This window comes from Sesamum indicum, linkage group LG2 (assembly GCF_026168435.1).
Source record: "Sesamum indicum cultivar Baizhima isolate 11 linkage group LG2, ASM2616843v1, whole genome shotgun sequence".
Lineage (NCBI taxonomy): Eukaryota > Viridiplantae > Streptophyta > Magnoliopsida > Lamiales > Pedaliaceae > Sesamum > Sesamum indicum.
In genome coordinates, this window is record NC_142658.1 from 23,153,765 (window position 1) to 23,168,124 (window position 14,360).

Genomic DNA, 14,360 nt, shown 5'->3' on the forward strand with positions numbered 1-14,360 from the left:
TTAAAGAATATCGCAAAAAAAGAATTTCAAATCTAAGATTGAGTTTAAAATTCTCATTATTATGACAAAAATAATAATATAGTGAATTTTGTCGGGAGACAATTAGACAGGACAAATATCAAGATCATTCAAAAAATAAGCCCTTGAGCTCGGGGAACAAAAATCTAATGCCTCCTTCTAGCATGGATACATAAAATGCCCTGCACCTCTAAGGAGATACATGTAGCATGTTATGAGTTGTGGGATGATAACCTCGAACTCAAGAGGATTGTGAAACTTCGGCCTAATTTTGAGAGGGATGGCTTTTAAGGTTGGAGTAGATAAGAACCGAAGGGCTGATAACCTTGAGATTATGCATATCCAGGAGAACCTCGGGATTATCGTCTGGAGGAGGGGCCCCGACCTCAATAAGATTGGGATCCACCTACTTAATAGCAGGATTAGATCGAGGGAATGTACTAGAACCCTGTAGAATCTTCAGAAGAGGTTGAGGTTAAGGTCAAACTTGACCTAAAAGTGCTATGAGTACGTTTAGTGGCAACGGGAAAAGATATAGTAAAAGAGAGTTTGAGAAAGATTACCTCAAATACAGGATCGAGGTCGAGGTGGTAAAAAATCTGGGGGGTATCGATCCGATCTCCATGTGCTCTCAAATAGGGGGAAGGAATTTATGATGACATGAAATGTGAGGGGTAAGCTCTTAGTATTTATAGTATCTCGTTATGGAGATTCGTGATAGATTCAACGGATACAGTGGTGTAAGGCTAAAAAAAGTGGGCGGTCAAAATTAAAGACCACCACACTTTTTGTTAAGTGTTTCTTCAAATGCACTAAAAAAAGTGGGAGATTATGATAGGAGTAATAGTAAAAACCATCATAAAAGACCAAATTACCTTACAAAAAGTCAGACAGTCCCTAAATAGGCAAAGGGTTTATATCTTGTTGCGTGAGTTAGGTTCAAGTCCACCCACCTGATTCGGTGACCTGACTTGCTAGTCGTGGATCCTTAGTCCGTTCGATGGTCCTAGGTGACGTGTGGATCGTACAGACTCTAACATTTGAAAATTTATAAGTATGTTGGAAGCTCCATTTTTGTATGTATGCATTTATTACATTGAGATCAAGCTTTACAACCCCATAATTTCAGCATATATGAATTTTACCATTGGAGGGTTTTAAAGTATGTTTGGTTGGAGTAAAAAATTGGGGTATAAGAGAAGTAAAAGTAAAAAAAATGTATAAAAGATAGTTTGGTTAGGCGAAAGAGATGGAGGGGATGTATGTATATGAAACATCTCCGGAGTTCTATTTTCGTCCAAAATTTGACGAAAAAGTGAATACATAAAACCAAATATTTGAAATTTGTATCCCTTTAATCATATCAAACAATATAAAGAAAAAATATTATTTTTTTCTTTTCCCTCCCTCTCTCTCTTTTATTTTTTTCTTAATTGAATCACATGAACTCTTAATTTAAATTATCTCAACAAATCTAATATATATGTGAAAGCCAATCATTCCACTCAAAGATGTCAAATGGACCCATTCCGTGAAAGATATCAGGTCATCACAAATTTTGACCCTAATGTATATATGACTTAAACGACAATATTGTTTGCTTTAACTACGTGGAAACTAAACAAAGTTGGTAACTATATGTATATGATTATTTTTAAATTGCTTTTACCTTCGGACTAGTTGCTACCAATTCGGAACGGAAGCCCGTCTGTCCACGAGCAAAGCCAACTACCTCGAGAGCCACCCAGAAAACTAACGATGTCTTTCCAATCATCTGGTTCCACGTTTCAATAGACATTTCTTGCCCTCATTTCTAGCTGGTCCACGCCGGCTCACGCTACCCTCTTACATCCCCCCACGTGTCCTAAACCCCTCCCGCCCCGTAAAAATCTATCCGTTAACCCTAATCTCTCTGTCTCTCTGTCTCTCTCTCTCTCTCTCCCCCCCCACCCACTCCTCCAACGTCTCTTTTCCTGAAAAAATAGGAACAAAAAGATAAAAAGAAACCCCAACCAAAATTCATAAAACTTAGTAATTAATTAAAAAAAGAGATAAATGGGGAAGCTGATTTGTGATTCGACGGCATCCTCTCCGGTGATCCCCTGGCGTGACCCCACCGACACCCCATCTTCCGATCTAGTTGACCAAACCCTTATCCCACAGCCGCCTCTCCAGACCACCGCCGCCTCCTCCTCCTGGGAAAATGTGCCCGGATTGGAAGAGCAGCAAAAGAGGCATTTGGCGCGCCTCTACAATAAGGGTGTTCTTTGGAAGCATCCACAGGATAAGAATCAGAACACCGTCTTCAGGTTGATGCACGGGGGAGAGGTGGAGGCGGATGGAAACTGTCTGTTCACGGCGGCGCGTAAGTCCATGGGTGTGGAGGCGGCGGCGCGTGAGCTCAGGATGAGGACGGTGGGTAGGTTTGTGGCGGATCTTGGATCGGTGGACGAGGAGACCAAGGGTTTGATTGAATCGGCTATTAGGCATATGTACTCGCCGGATCTGAAGTCGGGTTGGGGCATCCATGTTGTACAGGAGGTTAAGCTTTTGGCAAAGAAGCAAGACCGTGAGGGTTTGGAGTCGGCCATTAATGAGCTCGTTCAACTCGGCATGCAGAGGTAAAAATCAAGATTCGTTTTAATTTCAATTTTAATCTGTTATGTCCTTCAGATCTGATACTGTGGGCGAGATTTATGAAAGAGAAGCGTTCCTCTGCTTCTTTAGAGTAAGGTTTTTATTTTTTCCTTGCTGGCATCTGGAAAAAAACGATTATACATTTCTTATGTTCTTACTCATGGAATATGCTCTTGCGTAAATGAGTTTAAAGATTTTTACTTGCTGAATTAGATTTTGGTTTTAGTGGTCGCTTCTGATTTTTGAGAGGATAATGCATTCTTGATTGAAGATTTGGTTAATTTTCGGGGTGGTATATGACATAATTTTTTAATCTGGGATAAATTTGCTATTTTTTTTTTATCATAACTAATGCAATTGGATTGCATTATAGAATTGTTACACGCCATTATCTTCAACTATACATGAGGATTGCTGGATTATTGCTACAGTCCCTTGTACTTTAAATTTGTGTTCATTTTCATTCACTTTTGCCCCTTTGGTGGATTTACTATTAGATGCTTTATGATGTAGGAATAATGAACAGTAAGGGTGTGTGGCGGTCTCTGTTTTGTAATACTTTCTCTTCTTCTCCCCCAAATCCCACGTTCAAACATAGCATATATGAATGTATTGAATATATGGCCAAATGTATCTTCTATTGCTGCCTTTGATTGCTTTCTGGAAAGAGGTTTTCATGTTTTCAGCATGAATATATGCATGTCTTTCTTGTTTCCTGATTCCTGCTTTTGTCCTTGATTTCTTGAAGAGAAATTGCTGCGGAGTCGATATACAAAGAAAGGTGTATAGCAGTGGATGATGGTCCGAGTTGGGCCAAGTACATGTCAGTTTCTGGTTCACTTGATGATGAATATGATATCATCAATTTGCAGTATACTGAGGAGGGTTTATTGACTGTAGATGAGAATAGAGATGGCCGAGCTGCTGCTTTTGGTGATGATATTGCAATAGAGTGTCTTGCAACTGAGTTCAAAAGAGAAATTTATGTGGTAAGTGGGTTTTGTCCTTTTATATTCGTGTTGTTTCATGTTTTTGGATTTGGTAACTTTGGTGCTGCATCACCTTCGTGTTTTGGCTCGGTCACATGCTGTTAATAATGGTGAATGCCTTCTGGTTATTATACATTTAGTCATCTTGAAAGTTATGGTCCTTCATAATGATATTCTTCCTGATGTCAATGAAACATCCATGTCCGAAGTATCCAAATCCAATCAATTCTCTTGTGGAGATAGGTTTAATATCTATATTTATTTGTGTATATTATCCTCATCTCACCCTCATTATTTCATTTCCAAGTAAATATCAGTAAGCAGACAATGAATTGACATGTATTTCCATTGCACTTTTCGGTCCTTACCTAAAGTATAGACTTTGACCAAAACTTCTTGACTTATTTTCTTATTAACTCAAGATAAATGAAGAAATATGTTGCTGAGTTTTGGCAATCATCATGATCTTGCACAGGTGCAAGCGCATGGATCAGATGCAATGGTTGATGAAGAAAATTGTGTTTTCTTCTTACCCCATCGTCCAAGGAGTGAAATCTGTGAACCTCCATTCTTTCTATTCATGAAAGGAACAGGTAAATTAGTTTTTTTCTGAAGTACTACCCAATTTTGCTGTCTGAAGGCCTGAAGGAGTACTTTCTTCATTTAGGAAATGCTTGTCTGTCAATTTGTATGTCCGTTTTTTCCCCCTCCACAGAAGATCTGAGTAAAACCAAGTATTTCCTACTCGCAGGATGGTGCTGTGCCGGCGCTGATCATTATGAGCCTCTTATTGCTCACTGCTCAATTCCTGTCTCCCAAGAGAAAGTGGCATTGGTACTCTAAGATAGACAATTTTGCAATTATTTTTGTGGGTTAGAGTTTGTAGAAGAGTAGGTATGCAAAAATTTTCCCTGAGAATTCCAAGTCCAAGGTTTTTATGGATTCCCTTTCTAGGATCCATGGAGTCATTTCAATTTTTGATTGAGGAAATGTGCATTTGCTTGTGATCCATTATTGAGTAGCAGGGAGGAAGCCCTGTTGTTAAATTTGGTAATTTTAGTTGGTAGGCCGGCTTCTGTTGTGTCATTCTTTGAGGTGAGAGTAGCTGTTTTTTCTGCTTTTCAACTGATTTGAACGGAGCACCTCTTGTTGTACGTGGTACTAATTGGATCCATCTGCCTGTTGAGAGATGGAAATCACCTTATTCTCATCTCATCTCTTTCTACTTTGTGACCTAGCTGTTGCTTCTTGAGTTTATGACAATATTGGTGGGTTATTTTCCGTTCTTCTTGTGTTTTGATCTGTGACATGAAAGATAGTTATTTCTCTAAGAAGTTGGAAAATATCGAGTCACATGAAAGCAATTGACTATGTGGACTCGTTTATTGTTCTTATATAACCTCCTAAGAAATGGACTGCGGCCAATTTCAGATGGCAAAAATTGTGAAGACTGTAAAGGGGAAGAAAGAGGAGCAGATTTGCACACATAAGGAGGGATTGGAAGTTTTTGCTGCAAGAATTAAAAGTTGGTTTAAGAATATAAACATTTTAGGAAACTAAAAGCAGCGTTCAAGTAACGAGTTGAGAATAGCGTTTTTCGAAAACAGTTCCAACAAACAAAAATTCGATTTTTAAAAAATATACATCCCGTATTAGTAGTGCACCAGGTTCAACGTAATTTATCCCAGGATAAAACGGTTGCAGTTCTTTCGATTTTAGCACTATACCAAAAAACATTTCGATCAAACACTCACAAGCTCGTTACTGAAACTAAATTCAAATCTATAAAATATTTTTATAAAGAAACCGAGAGAGATCTTCAAGAAACAGTGAGGAATTGTTCGAATTTTGTTTTTGGTTTCTCCGAACATGAGGAATGGCCTTTATATAGCCGTGGCCACACCTCATCTTAATACAACCAATAATGGCCTTAATTTTACCAAATGAAACAACCAATTTTGGTCAAAGAAAGAATTCTGTAACGGCAAAGTTATTAGGGGCCATAATGAGACGTAAGTTGATTCAAATCAAAATTCAATTCTATGGACGTCTGTAAAAGCAAGGCAATTGCAAGGGACATAATGAGGTGCTGTGAATGTTTCAAATCAAAATTCAATTATATGGATTTCAATTCAAATTCAACAAGAGGATAGTGCCAGAGAGTATTTTATCCATATGAAAGTTGAGGTCGGTCGACACAATGTTAAATCTTAAATGAGGTGATCTTGGGACATGACATGTACGTACGTCATATATGGTTCTTGGATCTTCATATGTCCAGTTCTTAGTCTGATTGTTTTCCACATTTTGTTGTGGTTCTGAAATTGCAAAAAAGCCAATGCGCATTGGCAGACTAGAACCCCATTTTCATCATATTCATAGGTTAGAACAACTTAGAAGGCACTCTTCAACTCAACAGCACATCACTTTTGCACTCGTTGCTTCTTGAAACGAAGGTTTAAAGTGGCAAAAAGAGCATCCTCCTCACACAATAAGTTGTCAAATAAAATGTGCATATCGGCGCAAACCCCGTTTTTATAAACATTAGGTTTGGCTCCAAATTAAGAATTTTTATTTCTCAAACTACAAACAAGAAAAGAAAATCTGAAATGAAAATGCTTTCTTGTTGGAGAAGTCCTATTTTAAAATCTGATATTCAGACTTTTTAAGACAATTCGTTCTTTGCTCTTCTTCAATTCCAAATTCCATTTATTCAATTAATTTCTTTTATCTAATTTCTTTCCTTTTTTTTTTTCTTTTTCCTTCTTCTCTTCTTCTTCTATTCTTTTGTAGTGGAACAAAAACACACACACACACACAAATATAAGAAAGTTATAAAATTAAGGGTGAATTACAACCACTTCCATTGAGATTTGACATAATTACAAATACCCCCTGATTTTAACGTCTTTCTAACAACGAGCGCATTTTGTTAGATTTTCATTCATTTTTTTTGTGGTGAACTGATCAAAATGTCCCTTTTAGATTATAATTATAGTTTTATTTATTTTTAGAATCTTTTTAAATATTTTTATGGACTAATATTCTCTATAGATTATTTATTTTACTGGCCCTCAATTTTTTTTAATATTTTTTATATTATTTAAAAAATTTCAACAAGGGTAAAATAGTGTTATTTATTTTATTATTTAGGGCCTACATAATTATTTTTCATGTGAGGGAGTATTTATAATTTTCAAATAGCGAAAATATATTCGTAATTATACCAAACCTCAAACGAGAAATTTTCATTAGATTTGAATACGTATGTATGATTAAATATCTTTTTTCTATTTTTGTGAATTATTTTTGTTTTATTTTTGCTGATATTAAGTTTTCTATTTCTCTTATATATAAATTCATTTTGGTATATTAGATATTTTTTTAGTTGGGAGTTGGTTTTAAAATACTTTTACGGATTTTTAGTAGAATTATGTCTAGAGTCACTGCGCATTTGACTTTAATTTTTAAAACTTGTCACTTCAAGATGCTAGGTGGATTAAGTTGGGTTAGCTCAGCTCAGAATCGAATTAAACTAATAAAAAAATAGATTGGATTGGCCAGGCCCGCTTGGAACGGAGTCGGTCCCAAATATTAAAATCTAGGACAATCTCAGCCCAGTGGCCCAAGACCACTTGATCTTGAGCCGGGCCTGGGCTGAGTCTGTTGAGCCCTTATTTTTTAATAATAATAATGCTTGATATATAGGTTTCATTTTATTATCCTAAACTAACTATTTTAACAACTTTTTTCTACTTTTGAAATTCTAAAAATTATTATCATTATTGTTCTATTTTTAAATTTTTAGTACTTTAATTTATTAATATTTTTTATTTTATTTTTTTAAGTTTATTATAAATCCCTTTTGAATTTATTATCATCTGAGTTCATTATATAATCTTAACTAATTATTTTTTTTAATTATGATTTTTTCTGTGATTTAATTAATCATTTATTTTATTTTATAATACTACCATAAATTTAAGTAATTGTTCAAAAGAAAATTTATATTTTATAAAAATATAAAAAAAAGCACATTCGGGCCTGATCCGGGCCTCAATCGAACCGATTCATGGGCTGGGTCTGGGTTTATAAATGGACCCAATTAGGACCCATTTAAAGGCCCAAGACCACCTCAAGTTCAGTTATGAACAATTGTGGGCTGGTTTAGATTGGGCTTTTTCGAGCTGGTCTGTGCCAGTTCTGACCGGCCCAGCCCATTTTGCACCTTGACTGTTACTCTTTGTAATTTAAAACCTTTTAGCTTTATATGTTTCTAAGATATTGTGTATTGGATTTCAATAATTTCGATAACTGTTGGAGTACAACACCTTCAACAGTCACAGCAGCAGCAACACAATGATCAGAATCAGCAGCAACAGAGCCTTGCAATTGCAGACGTTGAGGTTGACAATGTTGAGTTCCTTGATGCTGGATGAACCCTCGCATTTTGGAACCACGTTTTCTTTGTTCTGTTACTTATTTCTGACGTGTCCGCTGCGTCATTTATTTGTATTTCTATTGATCCACGTCTTTACCTACTTTTGGTTAGTTAGTTACATGGAGTTAGTTGGCTAAGCATTGTGTATATATAACTGGGTCGTCTTCTTAATTTCTCTGTAACAGAAATTATACATTTTTCTGCATCAATGGAAAGTTTATCTTCTCCGATGGCATACTTGCTGTTTTTCTCCTTTAATTGCAAAATCAACAATAACTTGTTATTTTTTTTATCAATCAAAGAGTTTTAACTATATACATTTTTTTTTATTAGTATCAACATCTTATTTTTGTTGTAAGTGTTAAAATCGTAAAATTGCCCAAAAACCTTAGTTTTTATTTTGATTTTGGAAGTGGCAATTTAAAAAAAAAATATTTTATAAAACTGGGAATAACAATTCAGTTTAGAAATAATTTAACAAAAAAAAAATAAAAATCGAGATGGAAATCGAAATGGAATGGTCACTCCCAGTTCCAACACATATATACCAAGAGAAGCTCATTTAAAGGAATTATAATCTCTGAGATAACTAACGGGCATATATATATGTATTGATTTCTGTAGGTTTCTGCATTTCCATAATAGAAAAGCAACAATTTCTGACGCAGAAGATATAATCCTTGAAACATTGCACAGAAAACATACAAAGCTATATGTATCATTTTCAACTGACAGCATTGTCATGTTACCCGAGTTTTGGGAGGCAGATGGAAAAGTCAATAGAAATGGCTTGAGTTGTTATTTGCAAATTTTCAAAGCATTCTCACTCCGAAAGCTTGTCAAAGAAAATTCAAGAGTGTGAAGTATAACTACTACTTTAATATTGATTGGGCTTTCATGCTTTTTGGAAAAAATGGGATCCTATACCTACTCTTTTTTTTTTTTTTAAAAAAAAAAAACTTTGAATTCAAGCGATACGTCAACAACTTTGCTTTAAAGGGGTCCCCATATGTCCTCAAGCTGGGCAACATCTCACAGAAACCGATCATCACGGCCACCTACCAATTTCCTATCATCAATTACTACTAATAATGCGCTAAAATATCTCAACAAAACCAATCACAAATATCTGCAAAGGTATGGAATTAAATGGTATTACACTGTAAATCCAATACCATCACAATTTCAGATTTGTGAGACTGTGGAGTAGAAATAAAGACATACATTTCCAGGAAGATTTGAGGAGAATGATTGGCACTTGGCACTTGGCACTTGGTAGATACAGACAGGATTATATATCTGCTTCCAAGAAAATAAAATACCAATTACATATGATGGGTTAGGTTGATGATGGACGAGGTAATCATCTGCTGGAGAGTCTATTCTTAAAATTGAAGAATCGACACTCTCTCTCTCTCTCAAAGCATTTTGCTACTGACTGCTAACAGAGGCCTGTAAAAAGTCATCTTCCCACCAAGAAAAAGGGGGATCCCCAAAGTGGCTTTAATCATGGATATCATTTCATCAACCCTTGATAAAATACCACTAATTCTTCACCACAATGCTTGTCTACTGCTCATATCAACCCCCACAAGAAAACAAGCACCAAAATCCACTCATCATTTCAAGAAAAGAAAACAACTTTTCTCTACAAGTATTGCTACTAACAATCTCAACACCTTTTTAAGCAGGTAAATGGGATAAGATAAGCAAGTGTTCAACTAATTATTGGTTACACTTTCACTCATCATTTTAAACGCTCAAATCTTACAGAGTTGGAATTGCAGTAGCAGTAGCATACAAATCCTAAAGACCACCATGTTTTATTCCCATCTCAGTCAATGTAAAATTCTTGATGACCAGTAACTGGTTATAGCCCATGAAACTAACAATTATTTTTTTTAACGGTTCAAATATTACAATAATATTGTTCATTTTGTGTTCATTTTGAAACGATCGATGGATCAAGACACCCCCCAACCCCGCTCCCTCTCCCCAATAAAAGAATATATATATAGGGAAAAAACTGAAGAAAAAGAAAGACACCTGATTTGGCATTTCTTCCAGCAGTAAATCATGAAACAAATCATTCTTCCCAGTAAAAACACGCAACGAATTAATATTGACGAAATCACAGTGAAAAGTGATAAGTTTGATACTTGTACATGTCCCCTTCATCAATCAAGAGGCCCCATTTCTCGGCTCTTCTCATGGAACGCAAGTCCTCCAAGCATCAGCAGAAGATACCTCAAGATGTGGCCACCAGTTTTTCACAAAAAAACATGGCACTCGACAAGCTAGAAGATGATAGTAAGAAGAGGCAATTAGCCCCCAAGAGGAGTTCAAACAAAGACAGGCACAAAAAGGTTGAAGGCAGAGGAAGAAGAATAAGGATTCCAGCACTTTCTGCAGCAAGAATATTTCAGTTGACTAGAGAATTAGGCCACAAAACTGATGGTGAAACCATCCAGTGGCTTTTGCAACAGGCTGAGCCATCAATTATTGCCGCGACGGGCACTGGAACTATTCCAGCTTCAGCTATAACAGCAGCGGGGGCCTCCGTTTCTGAACAGGGTAGCTCCGTTTCATCTGGTTTCTATTCTAGATTGGGTGAAACTGTGCCAGGAGTGGGACTCAGGCCTAATTTATCTATGATGGGCGAAGATATTCTTGGCAGATCCATGGGGGTATGGCCTTCTTTTAGTGGTTTTGGATCAGGGATTTTGCAGAATTCTAGTGTTTTGAGCTCAAATCCAGTTGCCAATCTATCACGTGTGAGTAAACATGGGTTTCAGGCGTTTGAGTTTCCAGGTTCAGTGAGTTCAGGCCAAATGCCAGGTTTGGAGCTTGGTCTTTCTCAGGAGGGGCAAATTGGAGGGCTAAATCTTCAAACATTTACCCAGTTTTATCAGCAGATAGGGCAGACTGGAGATTGTGGCGGTTCAACTAATCATCAGGAGCAAGATCACGGTAAGGAAAATTCTCAAGGATCAAGACAATGATGATAGGTTTGAAGATGGGTGTTTTGGGCTACTCTTGGATTGAACATGAGTAGCATTACAAGGAGTTGAAGGGTGCTTGCTTGAGGTTTGTTTTTGTTTCATATTATATAGTAGTACAATTGAGAAACGATGGAGTTGAGAGAATTATTCTGAACTCAGTGTTATGTCTATACACTTGGAGGCTCCATTTTGCTGCAAGATTTGCTTCTTGTTTTGCTGCACGGCTCTGTTGAAATGTCCAGAAACAGGTAAGAGAGGATTCGCAGATTTTGCACCTAATCAATCTTGTACGACTTTTTCCTTATATATTTCATGTTTCTTAAACGTGTCTTTGGTTTTTTCAGTTGCAGTGTGGAGTAAGTATAAGAGGGTGCAATGAAGACTCGTTGTGATTGTACTCGTTAATATCCAATTTTGAGGCGTGTTGTCAGTTTTGGGAACATAGTTTGGCTTGTATTTAATAATAGATGCACATGAATTTTTTAGTGAGGTTATGCCTTGTTTGTTAAAGCTTTGGAACTCGCTTGAAATAGAAGACCTACAGTTTATTACAACATGTTACATGGAACAAAAGATGACGACTTCGTTGTATATCAGTCGACTGATAGTTGATGCAGCAAATCTTTTCCATATCTGGAAATTTCTGATTTATTCTGTTTGTAATGTTTTTAGCATATTGGAAATGCGTTTGAGATTGATACAAATTGCATACCACAAACTTGAAAATATTACTGATAGATGGTGTCTTACCCTGTACAAGTGTAGATACACAGAGTAATCTAATTTAGATGCAGAGGAAGGGAGAGGGCAATATCATATTGGCATATTGCACACCACAGCACAGCTATATATATATATATATCTTTTGTTTCTCAACTAATTAAAGATAAATGCTTCTTCACATGAGTTGATAGCTGAAAGGGAATGATTAAAAAGTTGTTACCCATGAGAAATTGGTGGTTTAGATTTGATACAAGGTGTCAGAAAGATGTCAAGAAGCAGTAACATGCATCTGTTTCTCAAGTTATTATGTCAAGAAGCGTGAGCATGTATTTGATCATGAAGAAGCAATAAGGTTATGATATGAGCGACGCGGGCTGCACAGTCCACAGAAGAGCTGCAGCTTGAAGACGATGCTGAGCTGGACGCCACCATACCACGTGGTGCTGAACTGGACTTCCAGTACTTAAGTTTAAAGTCGTGGCGCTTCTATGTATTTTGCGTTTCTATTAGTTAAACGCGCTTTCTTCGTTATTCAGTTTAAGAGTTAGTTAGTAACAGTTTTGTTAGTTTCAACTTCTCTCTTCTTCTGGTATATAGCTTAATGTACATCTCTGCTCTTGAATGATGGAATACAAGTATCTGAAGAAGTGTTCTTCTTCCTTGAGCTTTGTGATGTTTATGGACTTCTTCTATGCAAACTTCAAAGTTTTACATGGTATCAGAGCCTTCATATGAAGGTCTCTGCATACGGCAACACACTACTAGATCTGCAATCAATCTGATATATTGGAGGAATCAACAAGAAATGGCAGACGTCCCATGCCAGGAGTAATGGAAGCAGGAGAAGCAGCGAGACAACCAATTCCTGAGGCATTGCAGTTACATGGATCAGATCATCCTGGAATGATCCTTGTAAGCACACAACTAACGAAGAACAACTACCTCACTTGGAGCTACGTAGTGAAATGAGCATTACGAGCAAAATTGAAGCTAGGTTTCATAGATGGCACGACTGTAAAACCTTGTGTAACTGATCCCCTTTTTGAGCAATGGATACGTGTAGACAACATGGTCACTACTTGGATCCTCAATTGCATTTCAAAGGAAATTGTTGGGAGCTTCATGTACGCAACATCTGCGAGGACTCTCTGGATGGATTTGGAGGAAAGGTACGGCAAATGTAATGGACCCCTACTGTATCAACTCCAACGACAGATAACGTTACTAACTCAAGGAAACAAATAGGTAGTTGAGTATTTTTCTAGGCTGCAAATGGTTTAAAATGAATTGGATTTATTAATGCCTACTCCTCAGTGCACATGCGGGTGCACTTGTGGAGCCTTCAGGGCTGCTATAGATCAGGCAATTTTCACAAGACTGACCCAGTTCCTCATGGGGCTGAACAAAACTTTTGATCACCTGCGTGATAAGCTTTTGGTGATGGACCCAATACCTATAGTCAATAAGGCGTATTCATGATTTTGAGAATAGAGAAGCAACGAGAAGTCAGTATGGATGGGGCAGACACTATGGAAACTGTTGCTATGCAGATCAGCAGGGGTGAAGAAGGACTTTGTGCCCAGACCTAGACAACATAGAACTTACATTGACAAGCGAGGTCTTCAGTGCAGTAATTGCAATCATGCTGGGCATATAAAGGACACATGCTTCAAACTCCATGGAACTCCAGATTGGTATAGGGATCTAGTGGAGGATCAAAGCTATCAACAACATAAGGGGAACAACCAAGAGACTTTGTTGCAGGAATTGATACGTTTGATGAAATGTGAAGATCATCCAACACAGATAGCAAAAGAACCCCTACAAGCCAACTTCGCATAACTTGAAAATTTTGCTGGTAAGAGTTGTGCATTTTTTGGCCTTCATAATTTGTTTTTAGATTCTTGGATAGTTGACACAGGAACAACTAACCACATGTGCATCAACAAAGATGCACTCTAATCCATCATACCCTCAACTCAACCAACTCTTTTGTACCTCCCAGATGGCACTACACAACCAGCAACTCATAAAGGAAATGTCATTCTACACTCTAATCTTACACTCACAGATGTCTTATATGTGCCTCATTTTCAATACAACTTGTTGTATGTTTCTAAACTTTGCTTACATTCATCCCTCGAAGTGAAATTTTACTTCTCTCACTGTCTCTTACAGAACCTGAAGACTAGCAAGATAATAGCTATAGGAAAGCTCCACAAAAATCTGTATATGATAGACAAGTCCTCTTTCAATCCAAATATCATAGCATCTGTGAACTCTATTCAGCATACTCCATGTACTAATTCTAGTTCCTGTAATAACACTTTGTGGCATAGGCGGCTGGGACACCCATCCTTGACTACTTTGAAACATATTAACAGCATGTATGATTCCCCCTCTTGAAAAACAAAGTAGATTGCTTTTCTCATCTTGTGAAATTCATACCAAACACACCTTTGAAATGCCACGTATTGATCTTTAGGGGCTTTACAAAACTTCAACACTTGATAGCTGCAACTATTTCCTCACAATTGTGGATGATTTTAG

General features: G+C 37.0%; 2 protein-coding genes across 3 annotated transcripts; both read left to right on the forward strand.

The window, feature by feature from the left end:
- Positions 1-1,928: 1,928 nt before the first annotated feature.
- LOC105156720 (Gap junction beta-4 protein) lies at positions 1,929-4,925 on the forward strand. 2 transcript variants are annotated; one of them, XM_088876106.1, is made up of 4 exons: positions 1,929-2,639; positions 3,404-3,644; positions 4,120-4,237; positions 4,312-4,925. In XM_088876106.1, exons 1-4 carry the CDS (start codon positions 2,074-2,076, stop codon positions 4,485-4,487), a joined length of 1,101 nt encoding a protein of 366 aa, XP_088732232.1. In that variant the 5' UTR covers positions 1,929-2,073; the 3' UTR covers positions 4,488-4,925. The 2 variants fall into 2 exon arrangements, with proteins under 2 accessions (XP_088732232.1, XP_088732233.1); XM_088876107.1 differs by having other exon boundaries at positions 1,933-2,639; positions 4,396-4,925.
- Positions 4,926-10,062: 5,137 nt separating this feature from the next.
- LOC105156721 (transcription factor TCP20) lies at positions 10,063-11,738 on the forward strand. Its single transcript, XM_011072942.3, has 2 exons — positions 10,063-11,335; positions 11,432-11,738. The coding sequence occupies exon 1, from the start codon at positions 10,251-10,253 to the stop codon at positions 11,085-11,087; it is 837 nt and encodes a 278-aa protein (XP_011071244.1). The 5' UTR covers positions 10,063-10,250; the 3' UTR covers positions 11,088-11,335; positions 11,432-11,738.
- Positions 11,739-14,360: the final 2,622 nt, after the last annotated feature.